The sequence below is a fragment of the Pantherophis guttatus genome, chromosome 4, assembly GCF_059756535.1.
Source record: "Pantherophis guttatus breed Tessera chromosome 4, ASM5975653v1, whole genome shotgun sequence".
In the NCBI taxonomy this organism is placed as follows: Eukaryota; Metazoa; Chordata; class Lepidosauria; order Squamata; family Colubridae; genus Pantherophis; species Pantherophis guttatus.
In genome coordinates this window covers 9524215-9550650 of record NC_142066.1, presented here as the reverse complement: position 1 = coordinate 9550650, position 26436 = coordinate 9524215, and the positions used below count along the sequence as shown (strand labels likewise).

Genomic DNA, 26436 nt, shown 5'->3' with positions numbered 1-26436 from the left:
GACCAAGTACTTGAGGCTACAGCTCCCCTGCAAAAAGTTAGAACCAAAGTTCATAGGGCCCTTCCCCATAGTGAAACTAACTAAACCTGTAACACTACAGCTTAGACTCCCCCGCTTGCTAGGGAAAGTGCATCTAGTCTTTCACAATAGCTTGTTAAAACTGGCAGTAGACTACCAGCTCAAGCCAGTAGATCAGGCAGCCCCAAAACTGTACAAAATGGGGGGGGGGGGTTTAGCCAAAACAAAATAGTTTCCTGTGGGAGCCAAGGACATTCCAACAGGTGGCTGGAGAGAAGAAGAGTAAAGTAACCAGGCAACCAGCCAGCACCTCAATTGGACAATGTGACTGATTGTTTGGAGAAAGGAGGGACTTTCATTTTTTAATCAGGTGAATACCGCAGGAACTTTCAGAGTTGGTTTTCATAAGTTTGTGCCAATATGATATCACCAATAAAATTGTTCTTTCAGGAACCTGCCTGCCTCAGAGTTCTGCTTTCTATGGCGTTATTATTTATTTATTTATTTATTTATTTATTTATTTATTTATTTTTCAAATTTATATACCGCCCTTCTCCCGAATATTACTTGGAAACCCTGACAATCATAGTTAAAATCCAATAGTATTGAACTACACGTATACACAACTTCCTAAATTTTTAAACCACAGGTATACACAACTTCCTAAATATTTATTTTTAGCATTTTAAGTCTAAGCTAAGCCTAAATCCAATCTAAAAAAACCCAATATAGCCCACCGACAAGCAGTATTTCCTTTTCAGATTAGAAGATAGAACATGCAGTCACAGCCTGCTCTGAGTTTTTCTTTCTATGGAGACACAATCCTAGCCTCTTCTGCATTTACACTCTCTGATTCAGAACAATTCATACTTGCATAAAAATTCAAAGCTTGTAGGAAGAATCAAGATTTCAGTTCTTTGTGCAGTGTTTTTGGAAGTGGAACTGTATTTAAATTTAGATTATATGCTACCAAATTAATATGTGGCAGAAGAGACAGGAAATTTGATTTCATTACATTAACACTTATTTTGGATTAATCCCTGATCAAGGCTGCAGAACAATGCAAGAAAGAGCCATTTGTTATGACCAGAATTCAAACTTTTATTATATCCATTTATATATAAAAGTCCATTTGTGCCTTATAAAAATACATTTACATTGGATGAAAGACATAATCCTTAACTGACATAAAACCATTTTTTCTGAAATGATATAGAGTTGGATTAAAAGACCTCCAAGATTCCTTCCTATTCAGTTATTCTGGTTAATTTTGCTGCAAGTTATTTCATCTGTGTACTAATGTAACCAATGTCCATGAAAATTCTCAGTCATTCAGGTCCTGGTTGTCCCAGAGGAGGCAACTGCACTTTCTAGTTTTTCTTTGAATATGTTTCAGTTCTCCTCCAAGAAGCTTCTTTAGCTCTGACTGGATGGTGGGGAATAGAAGGATTTATACTCCTTGTAGACAGCTGGTCATTTGAATCCTTTTAGAGGGTTGTTAAGGTCACCTGGAGGTTTTTCTGTGTCATCAGAGTCACCTGAGTGGTGCAAATGGGTGTGGAGCCTTCATGGAACTGTTGAAAGGACTGTGTTGTAGACTGGAGATACAGTAGATCCAGGATGGCAAACCTATGGCACGCATGCCACAGGTGGCACGCGGAGCCATATTGTTCGGCATGCGAGCGTTGCCCAAGCAATGCTCCAGCATGCATGTGGGCACTGGCCAGCTGATTTTTGGGCCTTCTGGGCAAACTGGAAGTTGACAAACGGGCTGTTTCTGGCCTCTGGAAGGCCTCCGGTGGGGTAGGGAAGGCTGTTTTCGTCCTCCCCAGGCTCCTAGAAAGCCTCTGGAGCCTGGGAAGGGCAAAAAATGGGCCTATCGTGCCCACCATGCTGTCCCATGCCAAAAGTGGGGGGGAGCATGGGATCGCGCGCGCATGCTTTGGGGGGCAGGGCACCTAGAATTATGGGTGTGGCCACGCGCACGTGTGACTACTCCGCACTCCCCCAGCTTTTGGCACGCAATGGCAAAAAGGTTAGCCATCACTGCATTAGATGATGTCTTATCCCCTCCTCCCTCTGTTGAGAGAGGGCTGTTCAATTTTGAAAAACACCTTTGGGATAACTTAACCAAAGTTTTTTTTATGTATCTTATGACTTCAGCCTGCACACGAAACAAACTTTTGCTCTATATCCTTCGCAATCTAATTTCTGATCTTTAAAATCAGAATCATTTGTACGTTTGTAGTATCAAAGTAGTATTAACTCATAGCAAATGCCTGGACAATGTTTTTATTATTATTATGTTTATGTGTCTATATTTTTCTTGACTGTACACCGCCTTGAGTCCTACAGGAGAAAGGCGGTATAAAAATATAATAAATAAATAAATAAATAAATAAATAAATAAATTATTATTAATAGCTTTATCCCACATTGGCATGAGAGCTCATAGAGGACACACGTGATATTCTCAAAAATAAAGGCAATGCTAAATGCTAGGGATTTGCTTTTTATCTGATCATATTATCTTTTTATTTTTCATTGCATTTCAAATTTTATTTTAATAAAAAAAGGGTGCTGATATATCTTTGCATAATACAGAATGGAGGGGAGCTGTATGGATTTGTCAGTTTAAGGTTCACATACTGTCATTAAATGATCCAGGAAACAAATCCCAAATAGTTTTAGTGTGTTTGTATTGGTTTGAATTTTGACACTTCAAAAACACAGGACTAAAATTCCTGCAACGTAATCACAGAGAGGATAATTTCTTAAAAAGCAGAAGCAGGACTGCAGCTCACTAATTGCCTCATCGGAAAAGTTAAATATGAAGAAGGGGGAGATTAGGAGACCTACCAAGTGAGCATTTCAGTTTTTCATCCTCAGCCGTTCTTCTGCGAACGCTAATAACTCTATGATTAAGTGATCCTAAAGATGCTTTTTCAAGGGAGACATTTTTCCTCATGGAAAAACAAAGTCCAGCTGCCTTTTGAAAAAGCACTTTTAGGACAATCGTGACCTGGATGACTGAGAATCTTCATAGACATCCTAAGTGATACTCTGGTGTGTAATTATAATACAGACAGTCCTGCTGGCTGACTGATGCCACTCCTGGTAGAGCTTGTGTTAATTCTTGGGTTGAATTAGAAACTAAAAATATAAATGTTCATATCTGCTGGCTATAAGCATGCCACAGTAGGATAACTAACGCCCAATTCGACAGACATCTTATTATGCTGTTGTTTATTTTTCAGAATAATGACTTTGCAATTTGCCTTTAGATGTTTCCTCAGCCTCAGTGTTGAGAACAAGACCACTTCCAGGCCTTTGAGAGTTGCAGGCCTCAAGAGAGTTTCTCACAAACCATCGCAGCTCTTTTCACAGCTGAGATAATTTCAATTTGAACTAGAATTTGCTGACATGGAAACTGAATTGCTTGGAGGACATGTGAATGGTTTAGAGAAGTCAACACATGCAAAAACGCACACAAATTTTATTTCTATCTCTAGAGTCACAATGTGCCTTTTGCTGCTGCTGAAAATGAGCAACTAGAGCTATGGTTGACACTTTCAGAGTTATATATTTAAAACAATGGGACTAAAATAATACCATATTTTCCCCAAAATAAGACCGGGTCTTATATTAATTTTTGCTCCAAAAGATGCATTAGGTCTTATTTTCAGGTGATTTATTTTTTACATATACAACAGACATGTCAAAAACAATGCCCACTGGCCGGATGGTCCCATATCTGGCCTACGGGCCTGCACTGGAGATAGCAAGGGATCAACTTTACTGCCCAGGCCCCGGCCCAGCCTGACTGGCCAACCTTCCCAATGTGCAAACAGGGGAATCATGCAGGGGCCGATGGTGTCTGGGGCACTTAGCAAGGGCACTCTGGGGTTGTGCAGCCCACGCAGCGCAGATGAGTCTTGATGGTGTGACTGCTAGGCTGGCCCTTCCAACAGCAGTTGGAGCCATAGGCATGGGAGGGTGGCACATGCTCTGAGTTGCCAGATGAGCTGCGTGGTCAGCCGCCCACTCTTTCCCACAGTCTGTCTTTGCTTGCCTCTGGCCATGACCAGGCAGGCAGCTGTGCAGCACCTGCAGCAGGCCAGATCGAGTGCCTCCACACATGCCTCTGTGGTTGGACGGTGGGGGTCGAGCGCGCAGGGGCCACACCATGGTGCCATCCCTACTCTGCCACCTGCCTCGCCTTGCCACACCACAGCAGCAATGGCAGCAGGCAGAAGTAGAGGCATGGGAGGACAAAGATGAGCTGGCCCTCTGGTTATACTGTACACCCCCCCTTCCCCATCGTGGCTGTGGGCAGGCAAAGATAGATGGTTGGAAAAAGTGGGAGGGTGGCCAAATAGTGCATCCAGATGGCCACCCCACCCGTGAGATCACCCCTAGTCCTTCTTTTCACTAGACTAGACATACCCAGTTCCTTCAACCTTTCTTCATATGTTTTAACCTCCAGGCCCGTAATCATCTTTGTTGCTCTTTTCTGCACTCTTTCCAGAGCGCAGAAAGGATTAATTTGAAATGCAAAGAAGCTGGAAACCAGATGTATTTGAAACACAGAGAAGCCATAGAGTTTATACAAAACCTTTCATTTAGGTTCACAATGCTGTCACTCCTATAAGTATTTTTTGGGATTGTAGTTAAGATTATGAAATTCATGGGAAGAAAAAAAAATTCTTGCATTGGTAAATCATAATGTATTAGAGACGAATGTTCCTTAAATTCAATTTCATAAAAATGGTAGAAAAATTGAGACACCATCCCACTGAGGATAAAGTCACCAGGCTGGTACCACTAATGTGAAACAAGGAAAGCATCTCTTGTAGGGCAGCTCAGGGGTATTTGTTTGTGCCCCAAGAATATCAGAAGGAACATTTTCACTCTTTAGTTACAGCGAAAATGTCCATCTCTTTTATCAAATTATAGGAAAGCAGTGGTGAAATTCAAATGTTTTTACTACTGGTTCTGTGCGCGGAGCTTGGTGGGCATGGTATGGCTTGTGGGTGTGGCTTGGTTGGCATGGCAAGGGAAGGATATTGCAAAATCTCTAATCCGTCCCCATTCCTAGGGAAAGGAGGATTGCAAAATCTCCATTCCCACCCCACTCTGGGGCCAGCGAGGTGGTATTTGCCAGTTCTGCAAACTGCTGAAAATTTCCGCCACCGGTTCTGTCAGAACCTGCTGGATTTCACCCAGGGGTGGTTTCTATTTACCTCTGCTACCAGTTCGCAATGGGAGTGCGCATGCACACATGCTTCTGCACATGCGCAGATCCTTCATGATGACATCCGGGTGGGTGGGCAGAGCGTCCCGCCACCATTACTACTGGTTTGCAAGAACCGGACCGAACCGGGAGCAACCCATTACTGATTTCACCCGTATAGGAAAGTAATCCAATGTTTTTTCCAATGATTGAGCTAAGGTTTATGCCTCAGAGTGCACTTAGTGACAAAAATCCATCAGTATCTATTTAAAAATCTATGTGAGTGCCAATTCAAATCTTGATTTGTGAATAGACATTCTGGCAGAAAGCTCCCTATAGCAATGAATCCAATTGGCCGATTTTCCCCCTTGTGTCCAATTCTCTGTGATTCAAGAGATACCGTATTTTTCAGAGTATAAGATGCACCTTTCCCTCCCTAAAAGAGGCTGAAAATTTGGGTGTGTCTTATACTCTCAATGTAGCTTTTTCAAAACTTTTTTTCAGCCCTAACGAGGCACTAACGAGAAACTAGGGAGCACACTTCCCAGCTTTGCCTGCTCCCTCGACTCTGTGCTTTAATGAGGTGCTAGTGAGTGAAGCGATCACCATGCTTTGCTCCGACTCTCAGCTATTCTTTAGAAGCTTTTTTTCAGCCCTAACTAGCCCTACCAGATTGCTCTGTGTTTGGTCAGGACTAACTATACCTTCACAGGCTGAGTCTGCATGCTCAGAGGTGGGAGTTGGGAGCCTTTGGTCTCTGCTCACTGATGGAAAGCCATCTCTGATGGATGATCAGAGATAATCCAAATCCTACATAAAATCTTGTTTGACAGAAACAATGACATCTATAATTTCCTGTAGTTAGCAGCTCTCTACTCTTTTTTGTTAATCATATCCATAGCCAGAAAGAACACCTGATGCCCTACGTTCTTTTTATAAGTTGTTCCCGTTGGTTTAGATCAGGCCGCAAAACAATGATGTAGCATTTTGGCAAAAATATGCATCCCAATAATGCAGTGCTGGAGGACAAGATGGAGAAGACCTCCACAGCTATCATGGCCCTCAATGAAATCAAGTTAACATCAGTGTTAACAATAATCCACCACAAATCCTCTTTTGAAAGAATTTCTTTTAATATATACCCTGTAGACAACAATCTTTCCCTTCTTTTTTGTCAGCAATTTCTTTGAGCAAAGGAGATCACATGGTGTACTAATTTCTCTTTGTCAGTTGTTCCCTTTGGTTTAGATCAGGCCTGAAAACAATGATGTAGCATTTTGGCAGGAATATGCATCCCAGTAAAGCAGCACTGGAGGCCAAGATGGAGAAGACCTCCACAGCTACCATAGCTTTGCCTTTTGTGCTCAGATAGGCTGGAAAGAAGGAGATCCATACGCTGCAAAAGGCCAACATGCTGAAGGTGATAAACTTGGCTTCATTAAAGCTGTCAGGTAACTTACGGGCAAGGAAAGCCACAATAAAGCTGGCAATGGCCAAGATACCCATGTAGCCCAAGACACAGTAGAAGAAGAAAACTGACCCCTCATTGCACTGTAAAATCATTTCTGGGGACTCTGAGTTCATGTCCAATTCAGGGAATGGGGGAGATGTTGACAACCAAAGAATACAGATACATACTTGAAAGAAAGAGCAGGAAAGGACAGTAGAAAGAGCCAATCTTTTCCCCACCCATCTCCTCATCTGAGATCCTGGTTTAGTGGACATGAAAGCCACAACCACAGTGATGGTTTTGGCCAGTACACTAGAAATGGCCACTGAGAAAGTGACACCAAACATTGACTGTCGGGCAAAGCAAGTCACATTGCCAGGTTGGCTGAGGAAGAAGAAAGAGGAGAGAAAACAGAGCTGAAGAGAGACCAGGAGGATGTAGGTGAGGAACCTGTTATTGGCTTTGACAATGGGAGTATCCCTGTGCTTAATAAAAGTTCCAAGTGCCCAAGATGTCAAGAAGAAGAAACAAAGAGCAAGTGAAGCTAAACTGATTCCTAATGTTTCTTCAAAAGTTAGAAACACCACCAGTTTCAGGATACATCCATTCTTTTCTTCATTTGGATAATGATCTTCTGAACATTCAAAACAGTCATCCATATCTGGAAGAAAAATCAAGGAATTTGTTATTGTAATAATTCTAGACCATTGAAACTCACTTAATATTATGCAATCTAAATTGGTATATTAAAGATTTCTTAAGTTCAAAGAAAATTGGTAGAATGCGTAACCTACCATTTTGATCTGAAATCTTCCCTTCTGGGCATGGAACACAGTCATAGCAGCAGAATTGATTTCCCTCAATCCTTTTCTTCAAGGATCCAGAGAAACAAGGGTCATTGCATCGAGAAAGTGGAGGAACCTGTTGATAATCATAAAAGGTTTTGAAAAAGGAGAAATGTAAAAGAGTTTGTGATGTTTTCCTTTATGGAGGAAAATTATTTTTGACTCTCACAAAGTCTACTGAGTTCATCGACTTTATCAACAAATTAAGTAAATTTGTTTACTTATCAACAAAGTAAATTTTTTCACAATTTACTAATCAGAATAATGTACAAATGGTCCTGTTTGAGGGTCAAGGTGAGTAAATAATTACACATGGTGACAATCTCATGGAAACATGTCCACTCGTATGATTTCAAACAGAACTGGAAACCAAATATGCAAACATGGCTTTTACATCATAATATCATTTTGTCAATTTGTGAAATTCTTGATCATCAACAACATTTAAAAGAATATGCCATTGTTTATTTAAAAGAAACAGAAATTAGACTTCTAAAGAGAGTACATTCATTATGGGATCGTAATGGATTAAGGCATTTTTGATTCAATAATTCGATACCTGGTTAAAAGCTGGGTGCCAGATAATCACATCTTCACCAATGAGTAATTCCTTCCCCTTTGGTGCCTTGAGATCCATCTTTCCAACTTTAACTCTCTGAAAGGATCTGTTTGGAAAAGTGATCAAGTTGGTGATGTCGAATCCACCTGTTGCTTCCCCTTTCTCATTCAGGAACACTCTCTCCCCAGCTGAATTGTTGAAAGAAATGCCTTGAAGAAATGAATGGAGCTAATTGAAAGAGAATAGAAGAGAGAGGGAATTGAAAACAATATAATAAAAAAGAGAACATCATAATCAAGTTTCATTCAATAATTTTTCATAGTCCAATAACTATTATTGAATATGTACACTTAGAAATTTGATCATCAATATCGCATGGAAATGTATATGTCCACTCTATTGTTTATTTGATATTATATTAAGAAAAGGTAAGCATGAAGTAGAATGAAATTAGGCTTTGGGAATTATGTAACTTTCTTCAATTATGTTTTAGGTGCACTACTTAAACAATTAATTCAAGATAGAGCATATATAATCTTTCCTCGTTGACAGAAAGCTGTTTGAGAGTCTCAAGGTTTGACTAACTTCCTTTCACCAGATTTTAGAACCTGAGACTCAAGTATTCTTTGACACATAGATGAGAGGAAGACATTATTGTGAACACAGGTTTGTTTCATAATATGGATGCCACATGTAAAAAGGACCACTTTTATTTTACTTCTGTAAAACTCTGATAGCAATAGCACTTAGACTTATATACCACTTTACAGAGTTTTACAGCCCTCTCTAAGTGGTTTTACAGAATCAGCATATTGCCCCCAACAATCTGGGTCCTCACTTTACCCACCTCGGAAGGATGGAAGGCTGAGTCAACCTTGAGCCTGGTGACATTTCAACTGCCAAATTGCAGGCAGCTGGCAGTCAGCAGAAGTAGCCTGCAGTACTGCACTCTAACCACTGCACCACCGTGGCTCATGGAGGTTTCTGATAGAGACATGAAAATTTCATGAGCCACAGAGAAAGTTCTTGGAAGAGACAATGAAAAGTAATCTAAATTATCATTTTAACTATGTCTTATTGTGCAAGCTATGATGATTTACTTAATAACTCCTACTGACACTTAAACCATAATTTATATAGTAGCTTCTGGATGATAAGAATAACAAAATGACAGCGTAATAGGAAAACAGAATAACAAGAGAAATGAGTTTTCTGTATCTATTTTAAAGAGCACACTATAACAAAGTTGCAAGGAATCTTGAAAATCTTCTACTTAACACTCTACTCAAGGAGATGACCCTATATCATTTCACAGAAATGGCTGTCCAGTATCTTCATAAAAATCTTCAGTGATGGAGCAAACACAACCTCTAAAGGCAAGCTGTTCCACTAATTCATTGTTCTCATTGTCCGGAAATTCTGTCTTATTTCTATGTTGTTTCTTATACTTGATTCAATGTGCAGAAAATATTAAGACTTTCCACATTGGGTTCAAAAAATCATTTTATGTCAAGCTGCTCATTGAAATAAAAGAACTGTCCAATGCAAAGGAAATACCTGCCAAGCCTGCAGATTTGGAAGATCAGTTTTTTTACGCATCGTAGTTGTCTTCCTATTGAACCCCAACATGTATAGATCCTGCAAAGCATGAGCCACAGAATAAACAGCATTGTAGATACTGTAGCTTTGGCCGGTCATTTCCATTTCAAACAAAGGCCCAGGAAGATCCTCCAACTGCATCTCCCCAGTGCATTGCCTACTGTGCATTTCTTGTAACCCTGGTTTTGGAAATGAACAATCAAATGCTTGCTCCCAAACGTCCTGCAGAAACCCATCTCTGGAGACTGAAAGTGGATTGATGGTCTGAAGAAATTCCTTGAAACCTACAACTTCTGTTGAATGAACAGTGAAGGAAATTGCCCCATGGAACATCTGGAGGTCCCAGTTGATTTGAAATCCTGACAATATGAAATCAATCTGTGCAGTCATGATCCACACTTTTCTAAATAATGTAATTTTCTTGGTGTCAGGATTTACTGGAAACACTGCAAATCTTAGCCACATAATTGTCAATGATTCTCCATAGACAAGAATTGCATTGGCTTTGCTATTCATCAAATGAATGGAAATAATTGAGATTGTTTGAAAAGCTTCTGGTAAATTTTCCAAGTGGACCAGTTGTGAAAGTCTTTCTATGAATGATGAGCAGATTCTGTTCTCTGAAAGTAAGGGCTGCATTTTCTGTAAGAAATTTTCTCCATCATTGTTATCAACAGCAAAAATCCCAATCCATGTCCACTTGAAATAGTGAAGCAGTTGGATAATCCCAATGTACTGATGGTCCTCTTTTGGGATCATGAAATAAAGTGAAGAGAGCTTACTGGTCTGGAATTCTTCTTGGGCTAATGAGCCGTATGTGAGCTGCAAGAAAGTGGAATAGTATTCTCTTGACTTGTTAGATTAAATCTCATTGTCCTGCCTAGTTTCATATAAAATATATCCAATGAAGGAATTATTTCCCTGAAATTCTTCTAGGTATTAATATGGAAAGGAATTTCTTGGAATTATTTCGAACACATATGATGATATAAACTCAACCAATCAATTCTTTTCATAGAAGCAAAGAGTTCAAATCTTCCCTCTGGTATGGAATGTCTATGGATTCATACTTTCAGTATTTGGCATAGTAGTTTCAAAATTATGCTAACTAATAGACCTTAAGCCAGGAAGAGCCTTGGTAGTACAGGGGTTTAAGGCACCCTGTTATTAAGCTGGTTATTAAGACCAGCTGCCTGCAATTACTGCAGGGTTTGAATCTCGCCAAGGCTCAAGGTTGACTCAGCCTTCCATCCTTTCTAAGGTAGGTAAATTGAGGACCCAGTTGTGGGGGCAATAAGCTGACTTTGTATAAATATACAAAAGGATGAAGGCTATTGCTGAGCACATTGTAAGCCGCCCTGAGTCTTCGGAGAAGGGCGGCATATAAATCAAATTAAAAAAAAAAAAGAACATCTTAACACAAGCTTGAGACTAAATTTTAATGCTTCTTAATTATTCAATAAGAATAATGGCACCACAATATAGAATTTTTCTATTTAATTCTTTCACAACTTACTTGTGGAATCTTGAAGAAACTTATAATTTCAGCAATAAGCAATGATGATGTGAAATCCAGTCCCCCAATGATAGTCATGAGATTCTTCTGGCTATCACATTTGTAGTTAGGGACAAATTCCTGGGATTTGAAAAACAGGTCCAGAGTGGTGCGATAGGTCATCCTTGCATTGAGGTAAGTGTCATAGATGTGGAACCCAAGAGTGATGTTAGGCAAGATCTGGGAGTCCTCATTGATCTCCTTCATAGCAAAGGCCAAGGCAAGGACATGTTGATGAAATTTGGTGAATACACTGCAAATAGGTTAAATCCCCCCATTGAAAAAAATAATTTTACAACCTTATACGGTGACATCATTTCTATATGAATCACAAACTTTTTTTTCTCTGACAGTAGTAGGAAGATTACAGCTTTGGTACAATGCCTAATAATTCATACAGAGCTCAGATTTATTTTAAACAGCATTCCCAGGACTTCCAACAAATATCTACTGCAACAAATACAAGTAGTGACTTTTTTCCAAGTACTATATTTATTTTCTATCAGATTTTCAGAAAATGATATATGAACAGATTCTGGAGGTATCACTCATTTACTGCATATAGGTTTTGTGAGGAGAGATAGTGCCAAACCTTTATAAAAAATATTGTTATCCCAATAAACGTTCAAATAGAGGCTTCTTGATCTGAAATTTTGTACATTTCATGTGAAACACTTTAAAAGAATGTAAAGAAGGTTATTTCTTCTGTGATAACTAGATACAGTTGAAAGAAAGACAAGGCATAGATTATGTTAAAAACACTACATGTATGCACAAACAGCTTTTATTCATATAAAAGAGTTTTGAAAGTCTGCATAAGATTAGATAAAGAAAGTAAAATCCTTACACTGGTACTTCATAAGGAATTACAGAAGGATTTTCACTAAATTTAAATTTATAAAAGTGGTAACCCATGTGAGATGCCATTCCACCAATGATGAGGTCTCCAGGCTGGTACCACTCATGTGGAACAAGGAAAGCATCACTTGCAGGGCAGCTCAGAGTACCTACTGTATGCACCAAAAGCATCAGAAGGAACATCTTGATGACCTGGTTATTGTAAAAAATGTTTTGCCTTCCATCCTACCCGTAGGGAAGCATATATAATCCAATACTTCATCTAAAGGTAGATCTAAGGATTATGTTTGAGAATACATCTAATGAGAAAATCTATCATTTTCTGTTTGAAGATCCACGTGAGTATAAATTTTTATCTTGAATATTACAAGGATTTGAAGAAATACTCTGGCAGAAGAGAACAGAGGGTGGATACTTGAAGCAATGAATCTGACAGAGAAATTACTACCCCTTGTACCAAACTCTCTGTGCTTCAAGACTTATTTCATAGCCAAACAGAAACCTTCATTATTATTGAATTTCAATAGCCTTCTGGGAAGCCTTTGATGTTTTGGCCTATAGTAATTCCTCTAGGATATAATTATTTTATTTTGATAATGAGTAGTTATTCAGCTATTTTTTTTAATGAGCAAATGCCAACAAAAGTAATATAAGGGACATATGCAAGACAATTTATATTTAATTGTTATAATTGTAGAAATAAACACAAGGCTTTTTTTTTCAAGATGACACATTTCTTTTCTGCTAATTTTACACAAAATCAAATATGAACAAATCCAGCAGGAATCAGTCATTAATTGTAGGTATGTTTTCTGAGGAGGAACTATGCCGAACATTTTTTAAAAAGTGAGCCTAAGCTCTCTAAAACGCTTCAAAAAAAATTCTTGCACCAAAATTTCATACATTCTCTGTCAAACACTTTAACACAGGGGTGTCAACACAAGGCCTGTGGTACAGATCCGGCCTGTGATGTGGTCAGATCTGGCCCACGGGCAGGGTGGGTTCTAATATTTTTTACTTCCAGTTCTGTGGGCGTGGCTTATTTTGTGGGTGTGCTAAATCTTTAGGATTTATCAGAATTACTGGTCTACCAGTAATTTAACTGCTTGCAGAGCTGTACCGGTCTACTCATTTGTTTTTCGAGGCACTGGTCTAACCATTTATTTTTACAGGCACAGGTCTACTCATTTGTTTCTGGAGGCATCGGTCCAACACCATACTGCCTTTTAACATTGATCAGCTTTGAAGCCCTGCAGCAACAGTTTAAACAGTTTTTTTTCTTATAGCCCATCAGCTGGGACTCAGGAGGCAGCAATAGATTGGGGGTGGGGCCAAACAAAAGGTAAAAATAACGTGGGGTGGCGGGGGGGCAGAACTGGTTTGGTGATGTCACATTGTCACCACTACCAGCTCGGCGTAACCGGGTGGAACTGGGAGGAACCCACCACTGCCCATGGGGCCAGCCTGGAAAATGTAAGGGCTGGCCTGCTTGACTTCGGCCCGGTCTACCCAAAGCAAACTAGAAACATGCCAGCAGTTTGGCCATGCCCACCCAGTTGGCCACACCCACTCAGTTGGCCACACCCACTCAGTTGGCCACACCCACTCAGTTGGCTATACCCAGCCAGCCCCCTGAGATCAACCAAAGCCCTGATGTGGCCCTCAATGAAATTTAGTTTGACACCCCTGCTTTAACATATTCTAAAGAATATTACTTCTTTTCTTACAATTAGAAACATTTCAAAAATAGAGAAGTTATAGATTAAAAATGAAGCCAATTTTTTCCTGGAACATCTTTTACTCATATAAGATATTGTGGGGGAACTGGCAAATTTTATATAAGGAATAAAAAAACACCTTTTACAATGGGAAGTCATAAGGCTTTATACAAGGATGTTCCTTAAATTTCAATTCATAAAAGTGATAAATTCATAAGTGGGACACCAATTATGGGATCATCAGCTCTACATGGGACTCTACATGGGGCTGTCCTTTAAAAGTATCCATAAACTTCAATTGTTTCCAGATTCAGCCACCCGTATGGTTTTCTGCAGACCCAGTTGTGTCACCTGTCCTGTAGGAGTTGCAATTGCTGAGAATTTGCTTCTGGGTACAATTCAAGGTGCTGGTTGTCACCTTTAAGCTCTACATGGCTTGGGACCAGGTTATTTGAAGAACTGTCTCTTCCTGATCCCATCCATGTGATCCAATGAAACAGGGAGGCAGGGAAAGTTGTGGGTCCTCTCTCTTAAATCAGGGCATCTGGTGGGACCCAGAAGAAGTGTCTTCTTTGTGATGGCTCCCTCCCTCTGAAACATCGTCCACACTGAGATTAGATTGGTCCCCACTTTGACCCTCTTTTGAAAAGTCCTGGTTTTGACAATAGGCCTGTGGAACCCAGAATGGGTTGGAACCTATGAAGTGGCTCAACGAATTGATCATTGTCCCCAGCAGTGTGTTTTTATTCTTTGTATATTGGGGTTTTATCTTTTTGACCATCTCAGGGACCCTGAAAGGGATTGGGTGGCCATATGCATTCTCTTAAATGTGTGAATAAATGAATGAATGAATAAAACTCCTTCCAATGTATGTCATAAGGTTTATTCGGGGATTTTTCTTAAATTTCAGTTTGTAAAACTGATAAACTATGTGGGACATCATGCCACCAATGATGAGAACAGAGGAAGCATCACTTGCAGAGAAGTAGAGTAACTAATTTCTATCTGAATTAGGGTTGCACTTTCATTATAATTTGGGCTACTTGTCCTGTGCATAGAATCAATGTGTCTGTACATCTGTACGTCTGTATGTCTGTAGGTCTGAACGTCCATCTCTCTATCTCGTTTTTTCTACTCTTCTCCCTCTCCTCCCTCCCTCCCTCTCATCCTCCCTCCTCTCTCTCTCTCTGGATATCTGGATATCGAGCTACCTATCTATTTATAATAAATTATAATCAAACATAAAACAGTAAAGGTACTCTTTTTTTTTTATTAAAAAGTTTTATAAGAAATACAATTTTCTCCCCCCACCCTTCCCCTTCCCCACATAAATTATACATTTTCTTATACATAAGAAATCCTCTATATACATGTTTCCCTTAAAGAAAGCATTAAAATAAAACATTTTAGTTATATTCGGAGTTGCTCTTCTCCTTCTTCCCTCATTCCACAACAAACCTTCTTCTCCTCCTCCTTTCTTTCCCATCCCTCCCTCCTCTTCCCTCCTACCTCTTCTCCCACCTCATCCTACTTCCTTTCCCTTTCCCCCACTTCTCTCTTCTTTTCCCCCTTCTCGCCTTCACTCCTACTCCTGTCCCCTTCCCTTCCTCCTCTCCTTTCTTCCATTCCTCTCCCTCCCTCTCCTCTTCCTCCCCCTCCTCCTCTCTCCTTTCTAACTTCTTTGCTGTGAAATATTTTCCTCCTTTAGTATCTGGGCAACTCCTATATTCTAGAATACACTTTCTTCTGCTAAAACATTTCTCTATTCATCACTTCCCCCCCCCCGCCTTATCCCCCCCTCCCCACCCCACCCCTGACTTCCCAGAGCAAAAATAGGGTATAGCATCTAACAAACATATGCTAAAATAAACTAACAAATTATAAAGTTCAAAGCTCCCACATGTTCTTTAACTCCCTTTGCTCCAATTCAACAACCTCCCTTTTATAAATTCTCAATACCAATTAAATTAAATTCATTCTTCCTACTTATATAGAAAAAAAAGAAAAAAAAACCTTTTTCTTAATGCATAATCCGATACTTTAGGAGTTTTACAAACAATAAAAATCATGAATAAATTCCATTTCTATACCAGAAAAAAAATTTTCATCTTAAAATCTTGCACATTTTATCTCATATATCTTTTAAAATAATGTAGTCTAATGTTAAGCATTTTAAAAATCTCTTAATACCTTTAAAACACTTATTTACCAAATATAAATTTCAGAATCTATAGGAGGGTATCTTTCAATTTTTCAATTAACCGTCTTAATACCTCTAACTTTTTAAAAGAACAACCCTTAATTATCCAAAACTAATTATCAGTTTACAATAAAATTCTGAGTTTAACATTAATCCTCTTCACTTCAAAGGGTTAGACATCCTAAAAGCTTATATAATTTATCTCATATATCTTGTAGAATAATATAACCTTATGTTAAACATTTTAAAAATCTTTTAATACCATTAAAACACATATTTGCCCGTTGCCAATTTCAAAATCCACAGGAGAATATCTTTCTTAATCTTCTGTTCTTCACTTCTTTTTGTATTTTTTCCAATCCTTTTTTTTAATAAATTCTTTCAACAATCCCCCCAGTTTTATTTTGGAAACTTTTAAAATAGTGATTTGAGGTTGATGTTTCTGAAATACTCGTTCTCTTCTTGAAGTCAGATTTTCTAACTTAAAATCCTCATCTCGTCTCTTCTGGTTTGTATAATCATTCAATCCATTTCTTTGTCCATATAGCCAAAATTTGTTGCCATAAAGATTGTCAGCTTGCAATAAAGAAACCATTTGTTGCTTTTCTGTCATTGGAATGGAAACATCCACCAAAACCTTTGTTTCAGCTGTACCAGCCAATCTCTTAATCCTGTCCATTTCCTGATCTTCCAAAAACAAATTCTTCTGAATAATTTCCAGCTTATAATTTCCCAAGCTATTTTTTGAAAAAGCCCTTTCGATTGTATTCAGCAGGGCTGAGGTAAAAAAGTCTAAAAGTTCTTGAAAAGCCTGGACAGTCACGGCTTGGGAATTTGCTGATTCACCAGCCCTGTTGTCAGCCATATTTCAGCTACTTTGTATTTATCCAGCTATCAGGACAACAATTCAACTTTTTCCCACACAGTATAAAGACCAGATTTTAGTTAAAATCAGAACCAAATTCTTTTCCTGGCCGCTTCCATTTAAAACTTTCTCTTTCTCTTAGGGTGTAATCCAGTAGCTGTAAAGTGTTAACAAGCCTTAACGAGCACTTCCCCTGGTAGTTTCTTCCTCACGCCCTCAGGCGCCATTTTCTGCATATTAAAGCGGAGTTAAAGTGTTACTTGCAAATTTCCTTTTGTTTTCTCCTGATTTGCTCCGTCTGCGATCGAAGTAAAGATGTTAAAAATCCCCCCTGTTGATTTTCTGCAGATTCTGGTCGCAGCTTCTAGCTCCGCTTCAGCGGAGTCGTTTCTGGTCCGGAGTGGCTTGACAGGCTTCAATAGGGAGCCCACACCCTTTGAACCCCTGGATTTCTCCTAGCGCACTTGGGGGACTCTACCTCTGCCTGTCGACTCTTGTCTCTCCCCTTTGCCCGGGGAGAGGGTTCCAAGCCTCCAGACAGCAGTTTTTCGGTTGTTCTGGGGCTTTTACGGAACCAGAGAACGGGCGCTCAAAAAAGAGCGTCTTCAAAGCTGCGGAGCCAGGCAGGAAGTGAGTAAAGGTACTCTTTATGGCATGGAAATGACATCCTTTTGTGCAGCTCATTATGCATTTAAAAACTGGGTGGAATTTAGTTAATGATGTCATCGTACATTTTACACCTTTCAATCCCTTTCACTCGCCATAGCAGGTTTGTTTTATTTTATTACATTATTCTATATTTTATATTATTTTATTTTATTATTTCATTTCATTTTAGTATTTCATTTCATTTATTATTATTATTTTTTTACAATATATATCACTTTATTATTTTTACAAACATCCAAAAGCAGCAAACATATCCAATATACCGTCCCTTTTATTTTTTCCACATAGCAACAACCCTTTGAGGTATACTGGTCTGAAAAACAGTGTTTGGTCCAAAGTTATCCAGCTGGCTTTCAGGGCCAAGGCAGGGCTTGAACTCATGGTCCCTTGCTTTCTATTGAAGTTCCTTAACCACTAGACCAGGCTAGAATCCCTTTAAATCTAGAAATTATAGAGAAACCTCAGTGAAAGAAAGAGTATAAATTGCAAAGGCACCAAATATCAGGTTCTTTCCCTGAAATTGCATACAAACCACCTTTGATCTTTTAATTAGGGGAGCCAGAAAGAACACATGATATACTAATTTCTCTTTGTGAGTTGCTTCCTGTTGTTGAGGTCAGGTCGCAAAACAATGATATAGCATTTTGGTAGGAATATGCATCCCAGTAACGCAGCACTGGAGGACAAGATGGAGAAGACCTCCACAGCTACCATAGCTTTGCCTTTTGTGCTCAGATAGGCTGGAAAGAAGGAGATCCACACACTGCAAAAGGCCAACATGCTGAAAGTGATGAACTTGGCTTCATTAAAGCTGTCAGGTAACTTACGAGCAAGAAAAGCCACAATAAAGCTGGCGATGGCCAAGATACCCATGTAGCCCAACACACAGTAGAAGAATGAAGCTAATCCCTCATTGCACTGTAAAATCATTTCTTGGAGCTCTGAGTGCATGTCCAACTCAGGGAATGGGGGAGATGTTGTCAACCAAAGAATACAAATGCATACTTGTAACAGAGAACATGAGAGGACAATAGAAAAAGCCAATCTTTTCCCCACCCACTTTCTCATCTGAGAACCAGGTTTAGTGGCCATGAAAGCCACAACCACGGTGATAGTTTTAGCCAGAACACTAGAAATGGCCACTGAGAAGGTGATGCCAAAAGTTGGTTGTCGGAGTAGGCAGGTCACTTTGCCAGGTTGGCTGAGGAACAACAAAGAGGAGAGAAAACAGAGCAGAAGAGAGACCAGGAGGGTGTAGGTGAGGGACCGGTTATTGGCTTTGACAATGGGAGTATCCCTGTGCTTAATAAAAATTCCAACTGCCCAAGATGTCAAGAAGAAGAAACAAAGAGCAGCTGAAGCTAAACCGATTCCCAATGTTTCTTCAAAAGTTAGAAACATCACCACTTTCAGGATACATCCATTCTTTTCTTCATTTGGACAATGATCTTCTGAACATTTGAAACAGTCATCCATATCTGAAAGGAAAATCAAGCAATTTGTCATCTAGGCCTTCCATATTATTCACATTGCCCTCTGAACAGGTGACATTTGTTGTTCCTTTTGAACTCTTTCCACTGGTTATCAGATGGATCATGTTTCTATGAAAATTTTCCTCAAATGGAAAATTTAGGATTGGCTTAAAACGAAGCAGATATGGAAGGAATATTATTCTTTGAAATGGAATCTTTTTTTAATCATTTTAAACTTTATTGCAATGTAGGCCATTTGGACTTTTTTTCCAAAACGTGGAAAAGAAAACGATGAAGAGATATCTAAGTAAGTCTCTAGTAACAGAGTGTAATGACCTGAACAACAGATTGTGAGTCACAGCTATAAAAATGAATATTCACTAATAACTAAAAGTATTAGTTATTTGTATACTAAGGTAGTGTATTACAGTTTGCTTAAATTTACTTATTTATTTAGTATATGGTGATGTTCCAATAGCCAGGAGACTATAATGCTAATACAGACTAGTACTTGGCTGCCCTAAGACTGCCAGCTCTGTTTGTCTATGAAGATTGTCAGTCTCCCAGGTCTGACTTTGGTTGTCCCAAAGGTGCTTTTTCAAGAGGCAACTTGACTTTCTTGTTTTTTCTTTGAATATGTTTCGCTTCTCCTCCAAGAAGCTTCTTTAGCTCTGACTGGATGGTGGGGAATGGAAGGATTTATATTCCTTGAAGACAACTGCTCATTAAAAAGCAACTTTGGGAGAACCATGACCTGAATGATTGAGAATTTCCATTGATATTTATCTGTGCACTTTGGGATGAATACCCTTCAAATGGTGTGGAAGTAAATGGATTTCCAGCAAATCCATTCCATGTGTGCTTCAGTTTGAGAATCAGGCAACACAGACACATCCCCAACAGCCTGCGTCTGTCTTCCACAGTGAAGGGACAAAGGGCAGAAAGGAACACAGTGCAGAAAGCACAGCTCCACAACACAGTCCTTTCAGCAGTTCCAAATAGGCTCCATACCATTTGCACTATTCAGGTGACCCCGAGGACATAGACAAACCTCCAAGTGTCCTGAACAACTCTTTAAAAGAATGCAAATGACCAGCTGTCTCCAAGGCATATAAATCCTTCCATTCTCCACCATCCAGTCAGAGTTGAAGAAGCTTCTTGGATGAGAAGAGAAACATCTTCAAAGGGGGCGAGCTAGCTCTGCATCAGAAAGGAAACTGAGGGTTTCACTCAGGGGTGAAATGCTCCCAGTTCGGACCGGATCGCCTGATCTGGTAGCAATGGAGGCAGGTGGTTCAGAGAACTGGTAGCAAGAATACCTGCCCCCCCCAATGCACAGCTGAGCTGCTCAATCATCAGAGGCTTTTTTTTAAAAGCATTTTTTTTACAACCTCTTCGGCAGAAAAAATGCTTTTAAAAGTAAAAAAAAAAAGCCTCTGATGATCGTGCAGCTCAGCTGGGATCATCAGAGGCTTTTAAAAGCATTTTTTCAAAGAGGTTGTAGAAAAAATGCTTTTAAAAGCCTCTGACGATCCCAGCTTTGTTGTCTGATTGGTAGAGGCTTTTAAAAGAAAAAAAGCCTCTGCTGATAAGGCAACTCAGCTGGGATCGTCAGAGGCTTTTAAAAGCATTTTTAACCACCTCTTAGCCAAAGAGGTTGTAGAAAAAAATGGTTTTAAAAGTAAAAAAAAAAATGTTGGCCATGCCCACCCAGTCACAATATTCCTCCCCAAGCCACGCCCACAGAACTGATAGTAACAAATTTTAGATTTCACCACTGGTTTTGCTGCAGTATCATATGGGGCCCTGTCCCTTCACCAAAGTTGTGTCACAAATGGATATCGCAAATGGGAAGTGCAGTGCTAGCAGGATTCTAACCGTCCACATGAAGTGCCAGCTCGTCTCCCCACCGAAATGGTACCTATTGATCTACTTGCATATAACATGCTTTCAAACTGCTAGATCAGCAGAAGCTGAGATGAGTGACAGAAGCTCACCACACCTCACAGTGCTAGGACTCAAACCATTGGAGCTTAATGACCTTCTCTAGAGTCATTAAGCTCTTGAACCACTGCTCCTCTTTGTTTGCTTAAATCAACCTATGAAAACTTCCTGGAATGTCTAGCCTACCCTTTTGATTTGAAATCTTCCCTTCTGGACATGGAACACAGTCATAGCAACAGAATTGTTTTCCTTCAATCTCCTTTTTCCAGTATCCAGGGGAGCAATGGTCATTACACAGAGAAATTGGAAGTACCTGGTGATAAACATAAAAGATTCTTTGAAAGGGTGGTTTTAGAAAAAAACATTTATTAATCCTGCAGGATCTAATCTGGGACAGTCATCGTGACCAAAGGTGGACCAGTGACTGTCTCAGAGTAGATTCTTCAACATTATCCTGGGACACCTTCATTTGCGAGTTATTAATCATTCTCTTCTATTGGGCTAGATAAATCTTTACTTCCCAGTAAAGTGAATATTACCTAGCTGGATTTATATTAAAACTTTAAAAGTTGTTGAAGTTACAATGATGAGGAAAAGGGTCTCTTTGAAAAAGGCAAGGTGAATAAATAAATATGTGGGATGAAAATGTTACGGAAATAAGGCAACTTCCATAATTTGAAAGGTAATTGCGACCAAAAAGAAAACCTGACTTTCACACTGTAAGATCATTTTGTCAATTTGATTAATGCTTGATCATGGGCCATATTTGTTCATAGTATGCCATTTTTTCTTACAAACATAGAAATTAGATTTCTAAAGAGGCTTTGCTCAATATGGTTTAAGAGACCAAGGCCTCAATCTGGAATCATAATAGCTCAAGATATAGTCCATGAAATGAGTCCATGCCTGGTTAAAAGCTGGGTGCCAGACAATCAGATCTTCATCAATGAATAATTCTTTGCCTGTTGGAGAACTCGGATCTATTCTTCCGACTCTAACTCTTTGAAAAGACCGATTGGGAAATGTGATGAGGTTGATGATATCAAATCCACCCATTACTTCCCCTTTTTCATTCAGGGAAACTTTCTCTCCAGCCGAATTGTTAAAAGAAATGCCATATAGAAACGGATGGAGCTATGTGAAAGAGAATGAAAGAATCAGAGAATTTAAAGGATAGTACAGGTAGTCCTCTATTTACAACAGCTTATTTGGTGACTGTTTTAAGTTGTGATGGAACTGAAAAAAAGTGACTTATGACCGTTTTTCACATTATGACCTGTTTTCACATTTATGATCTTTGCCACCTTCTGACAAACAATATCCATGGGGAAGCCAAGCTTAAAAAGATAGTTTAACAGTAACAGAGATGGAAGGGACCTTGGAAGTCATCTAGTCCAACCTCCTGATCACGCAGGAAACCTGTACTAGAGATTCGAACTGCCAAACAGCCGACCTTTCTGATTGACAAGCTCAGTGTCTTAGCCACTGAGCCACCTAGCCAGGTTCCCTTAACTGTGTTACTTAACAACATAGTAGTTTCTTGGTTTTCATACCTAACTGGATTTCATAAGCAGAAAATATTAAGACTTTCTTCTATAGGTTCAAATGATAATTCTAGATCAAATTGCTCATTGAACTAAAAGAAGTGTCCAATGCAGAGAGAATACCTGCCAAGGCTGCAGATGTGGAAGGTCAGTTTTTTTACCCATCGTTGTATTTTTCTTATTGAACCCCGACATGAGTAGTGCTTGCAAAGCATGAGCCACAGAATAAACAGCATTGTAGACACTGTAGCTTTGGCTAGTCATTTCCATTTCAAACACAAGCCCAGGAAGATCCTCCAGTTTCTTTTCCACTGGGCACTGCCTATTGGACATTTCTTGTAATTCTGATTTTGAGAATGAACAATCAAATGATTGTTCCCAAACATCCTGCAGAAACCCATCTCTGTAGTCTGCATGAGGTTTGATGGTCTGAAGAAACTCCTTGAAACCTACAACTGCTCTTGAATGAACAGTGAAGGAAAGAGCCCCATGGAACATCTGGATATCCCAACTGATTTGAAAGCCGGACAGCACAAAATCAATCTGTGCAGTCATGATCCACACCTTTCTAAATGATGCAGTTTGCTTGTTTTCAGGATCTGCTACAAACATGATAGCTCTGAGCCCCATAATTGTCAGCGATTCTCCATAGACAAGAAATGTGGTGGTATTGCTATTCCTCAAATTAGTGGAAATACCTGAGAGCATGTGATAAAGTTCTATATAGTGTTCAAAGTGGACTAGTTGTGAAAGCCTTTGTATGAACGATGAACAGATTCCAGTTTGTGAAAGCATGGGCTGCATTTTCTGTAGGAAATGTTCTCCGTTGTTGTTATCCATAGTAAAAATCCCAATCCACGACCATCGAAAATGATGAAGCAGTTGAATAATCCCAATGTATTGATGGTCCTCTTTTGGGACCATGAAATAAAGTGAAGAGCGTTTGCTAGTCTGAAACTCCTCTTGGGCTAATGAGCCGTATGTCAGCTAAAATAAAGCAGAATAAGACTCTGTTGAGTCATTAGCTCAAATCCGATCTTTCAGGATCTAGTTTTCCTGTAAAAAATATCCAAAGAAGGAATTTTTCCCCTATTTCTTTTGAAATATTAATATAGAATGGAATTTCTAGGAATTATTTCAAACACATTATAATAGTTCATTTGTTTGAACAAGACGAGAATGTGCTACATTCAAATCTATGGTATGGAATGGAATGACTCTAGATAACTCACTTCTATGATTGGCATTGTAGCTTCATAAAAGACTGCGAAGTATTATAACTTAAGGTCTGTAGAAAGTCTTAATACAAATCTAATATCTCAGTAACTATGCTATAACAACAAAGTACAATTTTTTTCTGTTCATCTCCTCCATACTAACCTGTGGAATCTTGTAAAAATCTACAACTTCAGCTATATTAGATGATGTATCAGAACCTAATCCTCCAATGATAGCCATCAGAATCTTCTGGCTATCACATTTGTAGTTAGGGATAAATTCCTGGGATTTGAAAAGGAGGTCCACAGTGGTGCGATAGGTCATCCTTGGATTATGATAACTGTCATAGATGTGGAACCCAAGAGTGACGTTAGGTAAGATCTGGGGGTCTTCATTGATCTCCTTCACAGCAAAGGCCAAGGCAAGGATGTGTTGGTAGAATTTGGTTAATACACTGCAAATAGATTAAGCACACCTTTTAATAATAATAATAATAATAATAATAATAATAATAATAATAATAATAATAATAACAACAACAACAACAACAACAACAACAACAACAACCCCTCTGAGGAGGAGCTCTACCTTGTCGTGGTGGAAGGGCTTGCATGCTCTAGTGATCCTAAGGGCTATGCTGAACAGGTGCAACCATATCAGACAGATCTTAGGTGAAGGGCCAGACAAAATTTGCTCCACAACCCATTCAAACATGGTGAATACGAAAAAAATGAAATTTATGCCGGCTGAACCATCACCCGGATTAACAAGGGTTCCGTTGGATGCTATGGCTCCTGAGCATTCTATGCAAAATGAGTTACAGAGCTCAGCTCCCTCTGCTAGGCAACCAGGGCATGGAGCTGACAAGCTACTGGAAGAAAAACCCAAAAAGCGAAAAATCTGGACTAGGGAAGAAAACACCTCTATTATGGAAGCTTACTATCAGTCTGAGCCAGCAAAACGTGGATTTCAAAAATGAATGTATCAGATTTGGAAGATGAACCATACGGACTGTGACACCAGTGAACAAAGGTTAATGGTCCAACGACATGTAATCCTAAAACACATTTTTTTCACTACAGAAGAATTAATAGCAATAGAAGAGAAAGCAATTAATGGTCTGAGTACATCAACAAAGAAGAGTAACATCAAGAATGATTTGTAGACTCAAAAGCATATTGAGGAACAAAGGGAGGAAGAGGATACTGAAATGGATGAAGATAAAGAACAAGGAAGCACTGAAGAACAAACACCAACAGATAATGCTCAATTAGCTGGAAAAATGAAGCATCAAATGGAAGATGCTGAAAGAACACGTTTGCCAAAGCTGAACCAAGTGAACCGGAAAGAATTGAGAAATGTACTAAAAAAGGTCAATGAGGCTGTGCAAACTATTCGAACCACTACATTAGCCGAAACAAACCAACTGATGTATGCAGCAGCCGTCATAACCACCAAAGAACTGGGGTTGCCTCTTGCCAAAGAGGCAAGAAGGAGAAGCCTAAGTGGAAAATTCGATTAGAATTGAAAATCAAAAAAGTACGTGGAGATTTGAGCAACTTGAAGAACCTAAGGCAAGGTCAACTAAAGAACAAGCAGGTCAAAAGCAGCCTGGAAGCAAGATACAATCTGAGGAATAAGGAGATTGCGGTAGTAATTGAAGAGCTGAAGCAGAGGGTTGTTGCCATCGCTGAAAAGATTAAAAGGTATGAAAACCGAGTAACTCAGTTCAAGGAAAACTCACAGTTCAGAGCAAATCAGCACCAGCTTTATAAGAGCTTAGAAAATGTAACAACAAATGAAAAGCCTGATAAAGAGAAAGCTCTGAAATTCTGGAAGAATGTATGGGAAAACAACAAGAAGCGTTACAGAAATGCAAATGGATCAAACAGGTTGAGGACTCTATTAAAGTGCATAAAATGGAAGACGTGAAAATAACAAAAGCAATAGTGCAAAGACAGTCAAGAAAAGTGAAGAACTGGAGTGCACCTGGACCGGGTGAGCTGCATGGCTTCTGGATAAAGGCACTTACAAGTGTGCACAAAAGATTGGCAACCCAGATGAACCAGATCCTAAAAACCACCTGAAAATGATGAATGGATGACAACTGGAAGGACATTTTTGATCCAAAAAGATAAAGAAAAAGGAAAGGACCCTGGAAACTATAGGCCAATCACCTGTTTGCCAACAACATACAAGCTTCTTACTGGTATCATTGCAAACCAAATCTATGGATACCTGGAAAGAAATAACTTGCTTCCTGTAGAACAGAAAGGATGCTGCAAAAACTCAAGAGGAACAAAGGATCAATTGCTGATTGACAAGCTAATCCTAAAGAACTCAAAGAAAAGACGAACCAACCTGTTCATGGGTTGGATAAACTATAAGAAAGCATTCAGTTCTCCATAGCTGGATCAAGAAATGCCTGGAAATCTTTGTCATCAGCAGCAACATACAAAAATTCATGGAATCTTCAACGAACCTCTGGAAAACGAAACTTATGGCTAATGAAGAAGAACTGGGTGAAGTTGAAATTAAATGAAGCATTTTCCAGGGTGATTCCTTTTCACCCCTACTTTTTATACCCTCAATGCTACCACTGACAATCATTTTGAAGAAGATGAACTGTGGATACGAACTTGCAAAGAAAGGACTGAAAATCTCACACTTGATGTACATGGATGATTTG

General features: G+C 39.3%; 2 protein-coding genes across 2 annotated transcripts; both read right to left on the bottom strand.

Moving 5' to 3' along the window:
• Window positions 1–6372: 6372 nt before the first annotated feature.
• Window positions 6373–7733, bottom strand: LOC148113693 (vomeronasal type-2 receptor 26-like). Its single transcript, XM_087893285.1, has 3 exons — window positions 7716–7733; window positions 7496–7622; window positions 6373–7362 (listed from the first exon to the last, which is right to left on the bottom strand). Exons 1-3 carry the CDS (start codon window positions 7731–7733, stop codon window positions 6464–6466), a joined length of 1044 nt encoding a protein of 347 aa, XP_087749411.1. The 3' UTR covers window positions 6373–6463.
• A 10415-nt stretch (window positions 7734–18148) lies between these two features.
• On the bottom strand, window positions 18149–23084 carry LOC117660050 (vomeronasal type-2 receptor 26-like). Its single transcript, XM_087893283.1, has 4 exons — window positions 22653–23084; window positions 21892–22119; window positions 21172–21298; window positions 18149–19047 (listed from the first exon to the last, which is right to left on the bottom strand). Exons 1-4 carry the CDS (start codon window positions 23082–23084, stop codon window positions 18149–18151), a joined length of 1686 nt encoding a protein of 561 aa, XP_087749409.1.
• Window positions 23085–26436: the final 3352 nt, after the last annotated feature.

What these genes read in the sequence shown, in the direction of transcription:
- LOC148113693 (XM_087893285.1), bottom strand. An exon ending in GAAGATTTCAGATCAAAATG is followed by an intron (nt 7,363 to 7,495) that starts GTAGGTTACGCA and finishes TTTTTCTTCCAG; the next exon opens with ATATGGATGACTGTTTTGAA.
- LOC117660050 (XM_087893283.1), bottom strand. Translation starts at nt 23,084, where the DNA reads ATGACTGCACAGATTGATTTTGTGCTGTCCGGCTTTCAAATCAGTTGG. An exon ending in GGCACCCAGCTTTTAACCAG is followed by an intron (nt 21,299 to 21,891) that starts GCATGGACTCAT and finishes GTTTATCACCAG; the next exon opens with GTACTTCCAATTTCTCTGTG. An exon ending in GAAGATTTCAAATCAAAAGG is followed by an intron (nt 19,048 to 21,171) that starts GTAGGCTAGACA and finishes TTTTCCTTTCAG; the next exon opens with ATATGGATGACTGTTTCAAA.